Below are 10,938 nucleotides of genomic sequence, written 5' to 3'. Positions count from 1 at the left end.
AGGGGGGCAATGGGGGGGGGGTAAGGACACATATGTAATACCTTAATTAATAAAGAAAAAAAAGAGAGATTTGGATACTCAGAATAACCCTTCTGTATCACTTTCTAAACTGAATTTCCTTACATGCAATTTGGATTTCTCTGAAATAAGCAACCATAGGGGTTGGAAAGTTCCAGCTCAGATTTATAACAAAATGAAAAAAGATTGAATTCTGTCCAGAAATGTGTGATGGCATTCAAAGAAGAATGACATTTACTGAAGTAATACTTCCCCTTAATACTCTTCCACATGAAATTTGCCTTCTTGTAAGCAGATTACCTTCATAGACAATGTAGGGACAGCACTTAATAACAGTGAATTATATCAACCAAGCTACTAAAATTAGTAATGATTTTGTTTATAAATAGCTATGTAATGGTACTTTATTTTGTGAACCCTGCAGTGTAGTTCTGTGCACTGAATGCCTGTTAACTTACTATCTTCCTTTTGTTTAAAGCATGCTTCTTTAAGGTTATCTCTTAAACCACTGTTATTATTTATACTAGAGGCCCAATGCACAAAATTCGTGCAAGGGGCTCAGCCCTCACAGCCCCAGCTTCATCTGGAAGGTCGTTCAGCTGTCCAGTCTAATTATCATATTATATTTTTATTATTATAGGTGTTGGGAAGAGTAGGCATGCATTTCCAGGAGATATGGATTAGAAAGTTCAAGTGTATGTATGGTTGTGTGTGTGTGTGTGTGTGTAGACTGAAAAAAATTTGCCTCTCTTAAGGTTCTTATGTACCCCATTAGGAGGCATTCCCCAACCTTTAGATGAAAGTCTGTGGACCAGAAAAATTAAATTGTTACAAGAAATTATTATTGGCATTTTCAAGTAAAAGCAACATGCACACCTGCTATAGGATTAAACCATTAGAGCCTCTGTATCTTGAGACAGGAAATCTGAGAGGTAAAAGAACTTCTTATCTTTGTAATACTGACTCTTTTATTCTGAACAAAGATAGCCTATTATTTCGAAAATAAAACGGTAGACCTAAAAAAGTTCCTCCAGGCTACTGTGTCCATTCCCTTTGGATCCAGAAAGGCTGAATATTAATGTATCTCATTTAAATTGCTCTGCTATTTTGAAAGCTGTCTTGAGTCCAATCTCCCCTTTGGGGAAAACAGGAATAGAGAAGAAGGGAATCTAGAAGTCTGCCTGGCTTGGCTCAAAACTGATATGGCATCGAAAGATGCCAAGGTCGAGAAGGGTTGGAAGAGAGTTTGGGAGATTGCGAAGAGATCCATTTTATGATGTGTCAGCCTAGAGAGGAAAAGGAACCTTTGGCTTTAGCCAACAATATAGATGGCAAGTGAGTTGCCAAATGCATTAAGTCAGTTCAGATTCATTTGTCAAAGTCAGGATGGGGCTCACTAGCACAACGTTTCTCTAGCTACCTTGGCTGGAAAACTTTACACCACTCACTGTAGTCCAAGTATGGGTATGTGTCTGCTGGGGGCAGGCTGCTGGTCATGGTGGTGGTTCTTTGTGACCAACTTCTTGGTCTGAGGCTGCTAATGGCCTCACTGCTGAAGCGTTCTATGTATGGTCAGGTTCAGATGTTTTACACAGACCAGGGAAGAGTGACAGATAGCATTTACATTCTGATGATCTTCCTGTGGCCTCATGGTCATCTGTGCTCTTGTATTGAACCTTTGATCCCATTCATGACGGCTCCACCCTCATGACCTACCTCCCAAAAGCCCTACCTCCCAAAATCATCACATTGGAGATCAGGGTTTCAACACATGAAATTTTTTTTTTTTGGGAGGGGGGGAGAGGCAAAAACATTCAGTCCAGAGCACCTACCTCAGATGGCCTCCTTTTCCTTCTTTCCTACTTCTTTTAAATTGCTGTACTACTCACTCTGCTCCCTTCCTAAAAAATTCCAATGTAATTTTTCTAAAAATGTTTCCCCACTCCCTTTTCTTTTTGTTTCCTTTCAGTAATTACATGGCTCAATCTTAAGCTCTACATAGTTGCCCTGAAATCTGTGTGTCTTCCCTGACCATTGGTAAACACATCTGGATATCCCCATTTGGATGGTCATCTGGCTGTTGAGGACAAAAGGCCACAATGAACTCATCCTCTATCCATTTTTTTCCTGTAATTATTCCAGCATTCTGGTTACCAGGTTCAAAACTCAATAATCATTCTTTACATCATTCCTTGGCTCCTGGCCTTTGATGATTTTTTCATTCCTGTTGTTAAGATCCCTCTGAAATGCCTATTTTTTGTTGTACTGGTACCAGCCAACTCCAATGCACTGTGGTTTTGGCTTGCAGAGACATGCTTTAATGGAAGTCATAGTTGCCAGGGACCAGCATGTCCTGTGTGCAATAATGCAAGGGGTAATTTATGGGAGTTAAGCACTGGCAATAAGATAGAAATCATGTTGTTCATAGGATGTGAAGAAGCATTTTATTTGTTGGATACACAACTGACAAGGGGCCACCCTCAGCTCCTCGCTGGTTGTTGGCTGGACTCCACCTTCAGTGCCTTGTCACATGGGCCTTCCCCAAATTGCTACATGCTTTATCAAAATCAGCAAGAGAGAGTATCCTTCCAAGATGCAGCTCACAACCCTATGTAACCTAATCATGGAAGTAAGTGATATCCCATCACCCTATTCTATTGGTTATTCTGTTGGCTAAAAGTAAGTCAGGGGTCCCGTCTACACTGAAGCTAGAGGGGATCATGCAAAGACTTGAACACCAGGAGAGGGGGTGACAGGGACTATGAGAGAGTCTGCTGACCACATATAGCAGGGTTGGGGAACATCCAGCCCGCGGGCTGTATCATTTGATCTGGCCCTGCCAAGGCAGGACTCAAAATTTCATAAATCTAAGAGCTTTTTTTCATAGCAACATTATTTTTAAGTTGATAATTTTTTATGGCCCGTTAATGGTGTCATAAATATCCAGTGGTCTTTGGCAGACAAATGATTCCCCAACCCTGATGTATAGGAAGGGAGGAAACACAACTCTTGTCACTTCTATAATTCTAACACATCAGTGGTTAAAGCCTCATTGACAGTATTTATTTAGGTTAAATGACAAATATTTCAGATATTAGAAAGTCAGTAGAAGCTTTCTTCCTGTTTCTTCACTTAATTAGGCAAAAATGAAAGTTTTTCTGCAGGGTTCAGAAGGTTGTCTTACTGGATAATATTGAATTATTATTAAAAAATAATTGCTATTAATGAATTCATTATACGTTCCTTTGTTCCTTATCTGCCATTTGGTTCTCTCTCTCTTTCATCATTTTCTATTCCATTGATTACTTTCAGAGCCCATCTCTTCCTACCATTTTTTATCATACATTTTTAAAATAGAATTTTCCTCTTTCCTACACTATGCATATAGGTGTTTACTTTATTGAAGTCATTAATGACTTGATAGCTTCCCCTTAGAGTCACTGAAGTGAATTAAGGTATTTCCTGTGAGATTTGGTCAATTTCTCCTTGACTTGAATTATCATAATCTGTATATGTTTCTGCTTCCATTCTGTCATTACTTATGGCCCTGAAATAATTATTTCTCAAAGGGTTGAAGAAATTTGGGATTATGTTCTACACTGTCCAAATGAGACTCTTTCAGGGTTGAGTCACTTAAGACATTTTAGTGGAGCTGAGAGTAATTTTAATTAAGATCTTAAGCTTATAAACATGATGAATCTTTACTAGTAGGAGGAAATATATACATCGGATTGAAAATAAAATGAATAAATAGATATAGGTACTTTTTCTCAACCTCTAATTTTAGAGATGTACGTAGATTTTTTAAAGATGAAGCAAAAACAAACACAATACAAATTAATACATCAAAACCATTATCAATGAATAATAATCTCTCATTTATATTTCTAAAAACCAGAACACCTTAGTAAACTTACACGTGGGTCCATTTAGAATTGTCAAAATCAGGTCCAGTTACCTAGTTATTTTCAGAGGTCAGGACTTTCTTGCCATTGGAGCCATGATATAAAAATTTCTTTAAGCAAACAAGTGCCTATCACATGTGTGCATCACCTAGGGGATGCATGCAAAAACTGGGATGTTCCAGACCTTTATTTCTATCACCCAGATGGCAATGCTGCTGGTGTGCTTTTCTTAAGAATTTGGAGTCTTGCAATTTAGGTTAGAGATCAGGAGGCTAATACTAACCTGATGCAGGTGCCGTTGTTGTGGCATCGATGATGAGCACACCAAGAGACATGGCAGTTCTCAGTGTTCTTTCCACGTAGTGCTTCATCAGTGATGAAGAATTCTTTGTTGTTTACTTGAAGCTTTCCAATGCAGCCCTTGAACCCATAAATATGGCCCACATTCTTATGAATCTTAACATTTTCAGGTATATGGCCAAGGAACATTGATTCAAAATATACCTATAAGAAAAATAGCAATAAACAAACATCTTCTTATAAGGTGTTAGATTATAGGAGAGGGGCCTAGGATATTTTGTTCTGTAATTGCATAGTCTTCTATATTAAACAGGTTCCAATTGTGTGCTAGTTTTGTCAACCCACATAGTAGGAGGTAAGGTACATTTACTTTAGAAAAAGGCCCTTATTTTATATTTCTTTGTATCTATCACAATAGCTAATAAATTTTATTACAAAAATGGGCATTTGACAAAACTTGATTACTTTGAAATGTATTTTAGAACTCAAGTGTATGCTTTTCAATGTGAACATTATCAAATAATAACTGATAAAGAAAATTAAACCTTGTTATTTAATTATTAATAGAGATTGAATTGTGCTACCCCAACCCCTAATTCATATGTTGAAGTCCTACCTACCATCCAGTACTTCAGAATATGACCTTGTTTGGAAATAGAGCTTATACTCATTGACCAGAATGAGGATAAAATCACTTGCATGATATAAATTGCTACTTAATCTCTCCTTTATAATCCTTCATCAATATAAATAAACTGAACTTTCATTGTTCAGATGTACATAAAATGCAACATTCCTCAATGGGGATCTATGAGCTACAGTTGAAGTCTGGATGAAATGGTAATGAGCTGTTAGGCATATGACAGGTCGATGCAGCTGCACTGGTGCCCAGTTTATGTCTCTGATGTGCTTATTCCCCAAACTCACTCACTCAGTCCCAGCTGATTTCGAAGAAAGTATTTAATTTGGTCTTACAGATGCATTTAAATGGACAACTGTCACTGCAAGAATTCAGAAACTATAGCCAAATAATTAAGTTATGACTGGTGGGAGGAGATGATGTGAGATGCCTAGTAATATTACTTAATACTTATACTAATTTTTTTGGTTTAATGCAAATGTGCTTTTATAGAACAGAAGCATGTGCAATTCTAGGAACATCAAAGCATCTCTATGACCCATAGTAGGTCAAACTAATTATATTATTTGAGCTCTTATTCTTTTTTAGTGACTTGGGCTCTGCTCCTAAGGCCATTTCTTATTTTTTTCCCCTAAGTACCTCTTATGGGACTCATGTATAGTTCCCCAGAGTATGAGTACCTTTGGGTATAGTGGGGTGGAAGTTTCAAGGTGTATTAATAGAGCCCTCAGGCAGCATAGGAGTATGTGAATTTGTTTTTCCGTCCTTTTTTATATGCTAAGTCCATTTATATCAATTACTCTAACAAACTATTAGCAGAGCTCTTTTATCACCTAAGATTAGTGACTCACTGCTAATGCAATCTGGGATCTATCATGAACCTGCAGACTCAGCGAATCCAAGGCTGTGACCTTGCTCTCATTGAGGATCTCTGACATCTTTGTGTATTGATCACACACCTGGAACAGCAAACCTCTCACTGCTTTGACAAGTGTGCTGTTTTAGCACAAAACTGATAGAGGATGAAAGAATATCCTCCTCTAATGCCAGCAGTAGGCAGATCGGAGGGAAAGTCTATAGAACTATCTATGATTTATTAGACCATTAAAAAACACCCAAACAATGGAAATAAATGGCTCTTGTATTTCTTTTGATCTGAGGCCCAAACTTAGTTGGAGCCCTGAGATGTCTAAAAAAACAGCTGTCGTTGATTGCACATAGATAACCATTAAGATGGTTGACTTCCTCTATCCCCAGACTCTCAATTATCTAAGAGCTGCCTATTGTGTGTATAATCATTCCTAAGAAGACAGGTCTTTAAAGTAAGTCTTTTCTAATAACTCCTTGTGAATCAGACTATGGAGAATAGAGTCTGACATCAAGATATGATCTTACAAGATAAAACCACAGAGAACAGACATGGATAATCAACGAGGAATCATCAAGATAATGAAAAATAAGAATGGTGACTGAGGGGAAAGGACTCCAAATCTGACAAGAATGAATGAACAGTTCCTTTTCCCTCAGAGTTTCTCTTTAAAGGAAGAATATAGTGCTCTTTTATAATATGTGGGAATACAATAAGAAGATAGGCAAAAGGGAACAAACTTTTTAAAAACTGGAGAGTGAGGGGAAGATGGGTAAGAAGCTGTTTTATCTGCTTTTTGTTTTGTCTTCACTTAAATTTAGATATTGGGGTACTACATACGTTTCTGTTATGATATCTTGATTCAATGTTTGCTTTTGTTTTATATCCTCAAGTCTGTCTGAAGTTGAATGACCTTTGTGTTAATGAAATATAGGAAGGTAATTGCAAATGTATTTCTTTGTTAAGATTAACTATTATTGGCAAATATGTTCTCCCATGCAGTGGGCTTTCTTGTTGTTTTGTTGATGGTTTCTTTTGCTTTGAAAAAGCTTTTTATTTTATTTCAGAAATCGGCCCGAACCAATATGCTCAATTAATATTTGACAAAGGAGGCAAGAACATACAATGGAGCCAAGATAGTCTCTTCAATAAGTGGTGTTGGGAAAATTGGACAGATATATGCAAGAAAATGAAACTAGACCACCAACTTACACCATACACAAGAATAAACTCAAAATGGATAAAGGACTTAAATGTACGACAGGAAACCATAAAAATTCTAGAAGAATCCAAAGGCAACAAAATCTCAGACATATGCCAAAGCAATTTCTTCACTGATACAGCTCCTAGGGCAGTTGAAACTAAAGAGAAAATGAACAAATGGGACTACATCAAAATAAAAAGTTTCTGCACAGCAAAAGAAACCATCAACAAAACAACAAGAAAGCCCACTACATGGGAGAACATATTTGCCAACATTATATCTGATAAGGGCCTAATCTCCAACATTTATAGGGAACTCATACAACTTAACAAAAGGAAGATAAACAATCCAATCAAAAAATGGGCAAAGGATCTAAATAGACACCTTTCAAAAGAGGACATTCAGAAAGCCAAGAGACATATGAAAACATGCTCAAAGTCACTAATCATCTGAGAAATGCAAATCAAACTGACAATGAGGTACCATCTCATACCTGTCAGAATGGCTATCATCAACAAATCAACAAACAATTGCTGGTGAAAATGCAGAGAAAAGGGAACCCTCATGCACTGCTGGTGGGAATGCAGATGGGTGCAGCCACTGTGGAAAAGAGTATGGAGTTTCCTCAAAAAATTAAAAATGGAACTTCCATTTGACCCAGTAATCCCACTCTGGAAACAGCCTAAGTGCCCATCAGTAGATGAATGGATTAGAAAACTGTGGTACATCTACACAATGGAATACTATGCTGCTGTAAAAAAGAAGGAACTCTTACCATTTGCAACAGCATGGATGGATCTGGAGAGCATTATGCTAAGCGAAATAAGCCAGTCAATGAAAGAAAAATACCACATGATCTCACTCATTTGTGGAATATAACGAACAACATAAACTGATAAACAAAAACAGATACAGAGACAAAGAAGCATTGAACAGACTGTCAAACTTCAGCAGGAAGGCAGGGGAAGGTTGGAGTGGGGGTAGGAGATCAACCAAATGACTTATATGCTTACATATAAGCATAACCAATGGACACAGACACTAGGGGATGAGGGCATGTGCGGGAGGGGGTGGGGAGATTGGGGGGAGGTCCATAGGAGAAAAAAGAGACATATGTCCTACTATTTGTAATACGTTAAACATTAAAAAAAGACTAACTATGATAGTGTACTTGTCTTTTTACAAGAATATAATGACAAAATTGACACAAACTGACTTTCACTTAGTGTTATTGCAGATTTTTGTGTTTAATTGCATCTGAATTATATGCAGACAGATTCAAAACTACACACATGGAAGCTTGGGATAAAGATAGATAAGAGATGTTGGGTAAATGTTTGTGAAAGGATTTATTTAAATAACTTTTCACATGTGATTTACATCTTAAATTCTTTAAGACTGTTTAGAGACATTAAATAAAAGGGAATTAAAAGGCAGAAGCAGTATTTATACAAACCACTCACCCCTTTGCTGTTAGTTTTTCTCCTCCCCCCAATAACGTGATAATCTGTGCATTTGTGGTCCCTTTTTTTTAAAAAATATATTTTATCGATTTTTTACAGAGAGGAAGGGAGAGAGACAGAGAGTTAGAAACATGGATGAGAGAGAAACATCGATCAGCTGCCTCCTGCACATCTCCCACTGGGGATGTGCCCGCAACCCAGGAACATGCCCTTGACCGGAATCGAAGCTGGGACCTTTCAGTCCGCAGGCCGACGCTCAATCCACTGAGCCAAACCGGTTTCGGCTGTGGTCCCTTTTATATTAATTTATACCCCTTTTAAAAGCTGGGTCTCCACCCCTCATTATCTTGGGGTTCTCATCATCTATAGCAACACCTTGCAAATAGGAGGTTTGATATAAGTTTGCATATATGACCTGATTCATGAAACTCAATCCTGCTTTTCTTCAGTCTCCTACTTGGCTTTTTGGTCTCTTCTCCTACTTTATTTGGCTTTATAACCTTGCTAGTTTCTCAGATTCAGCATAAAGGGAGGTCCTCACTGAATACCACCCAAGAAGGAGTATTATTATAGCTTTAATACAAATACATCTTCACATGTTAAACAGCATAAAGTATAGGCAGTGTTTATATGGAAGTTCTTTTCTTTTTTTAAAAAAAATATATTTTATTGATTTTTTACAGAGAGGAAGGGAGAGGGATAGAGAGTTAGAAACATAGATGAGAGAGAAACATTGATCAGCTGCCTCCTGCACACTCCCTACTGGGTATGTGCCCGCAACCAAGGTACATGCCCTTGACCTGAATCGAACCCGGGACTCTTGAGTCCCCAGGCCGACGCTGTATCCACTGAGCCAAACTGATTAGGGCGATAGAAGTTCTTGAGTTACATATGAGATTAACATCAAGAGGCTCACACAAAGAGGGCGATAGAAGTTCTTGAGTTACATATGAGATTAATATCAAGAGGCTCACACAAAGGGTTATTTTTTAATTTGATAAATATCAGTGACATCCTCACTGGAACCATACTTCACAGATAAACCTGTGATTCTTAAGGCTTTCAAGGCTAGAGAACATTTTAAAAATAACATCTTCTCATTTTGTTGAAGGAAGAACTGAACTTTAGTAAATAATAAATTGAATTGCTACCCTGTGAGCACATGGATACAGGGAAGTGGAAATAGAAAAAAAGGATGTGAGCTTAGTCTCGTCTATAAGGAAGTTAAATGTTATCTGGGGAAATAAATCACAAAGAAATTAAATAGTCAGAAAAGAGCAGCTTTCCAGTCAGTAAGATGGAAGAATAGGAAGTTCCAGAAAGTCATTCCTTTCCTCATGGAGACATTGGTTCAACAATACACAGACAGAGTGTCCATATGAGAAATGTGTAGACTCAGTAGAGAGGCACTTGCATCTTAGGGGACTGTGAAACCATCTGCATTGAGGCCAGCTGTATTGAGAACATATATGGCACTCACTTGCCATAGCCTTCTTCTAGGCTCAGTGGAGCAAGATTGAGAGAAAACTTCCAGTTTCCAGCTTATGTTTGGGGGAAATAGAAAACTGAGACATATGCCCTATGTGTAGAATTTTCAGGGTGCTGCCTAAGGGACTGGTTGCTGACAGGTAAGGGTGCCAGATTGGGGCCACTGAGAACAAAGATGAAGGTTTGACCAGTAGGTATTCCCTCAGCATAACCCCTCCTCCACCCCAGTGGGAGAGAGTAGGTGAAAGCCCCCAACTCCTGACTTCTTCCTGGGGATGGAAAGAGTTGGAACTTGCATCCAAAATTACACTTTTCTGAGAGACTGGTTTCTATTTTGCCTGACTGGAAGTTCTGATGAGACCCAGCATAGTCTAGAAACTTGAGGGCTGCTGAGAACAAAAGAAAACTGGGCTGCTTACAGCAGCTCCAGAGAAACGGCAGTACTGCAGACAGAGAGCAGAGGGAATAAAAGATCACAAGCACCCTAAAAAGACTGGCAAATTCGTATAGTAAAGAATTCACACACACACAAGTCTAGAGAAGACACATCCATTAAAAGATTTGAGAGGGTCCCAGAGTTTCTAGCTGTGCTATTTGGTGTAGGTCCTTTCCTATGCAAAGCCATTCCATAAACACTGGGAGATGGTTGTTTTTCCAAATGTGTGGATCCCATCACAAAGTGACAAGGCACAAGAAGAAACAGGAAAACATAGCCCAATCAAAGGAACAAAATAAATTTCCAGAAACCAATCTTAAAGAAATGGAGTTATATGAATGACCTGACAAAGAATTCAAAAATAACTGTCACAAAGCTGCTAAATTGGTTCAAAAAACTGAATCATGAAGAAAATAAGAATATCAACAAAGAAAAACTATAATAAAAAATCAAACAGAAATTTTGGAGCTGAATATACAAAGCTCAATTGAAAATTTCACAGGAGTTATCTGATCCCAGAAGGGCCCTCGGGGTGGGGCAACGAGGGGGTGGGGGGTGTAGGGGGTGCCCACACCAGGCCAGGTGAGCTCAGAAACAAAGACAAAAGAAAGAGAGA

At 38.2% G+C, this 10,938-nt stretch overlaps 1 protein-coding gene across 1 annotated transcript in view; it reads right to left on the bottom strand.

Annotated features, from left to right (window-relative positions):
* Window positions 1–10,938, bottom strand: part of EYS (eyes shut homolog (Drosophila)) — an 815,396-nt gene that overhangs the window by 210,636 nt on the left and 593,822 nt on the right. The window contains 2 exon segments of the mRNA XM_014532733.1: window positions 4,207–4,427; window positions 5,715–5,859. Coding sequence (XP_014388219.1) covers window positions 4,207–4,427; window positions 5,715–5,859 — 366 coding nt within the window.

This window comes from Myotis brandtii, unplaced genomic scaffold (genome assembly GCF_000412655.1).
Source record: "Myotis brandtii unplaced genomic scaffold, ASM41265v1 scaffold904, whole genome shotgun sequence".
Taxonomy (NCBI): Eukaryota; Metazoa; Chordata; class Mammalia; order Chiroptera; family Vespertilionidae; genus Myotis; species Myotis brandtii.
This window is presented reverse-complemented; position numbering and strand designations above follow the sequence as displayed.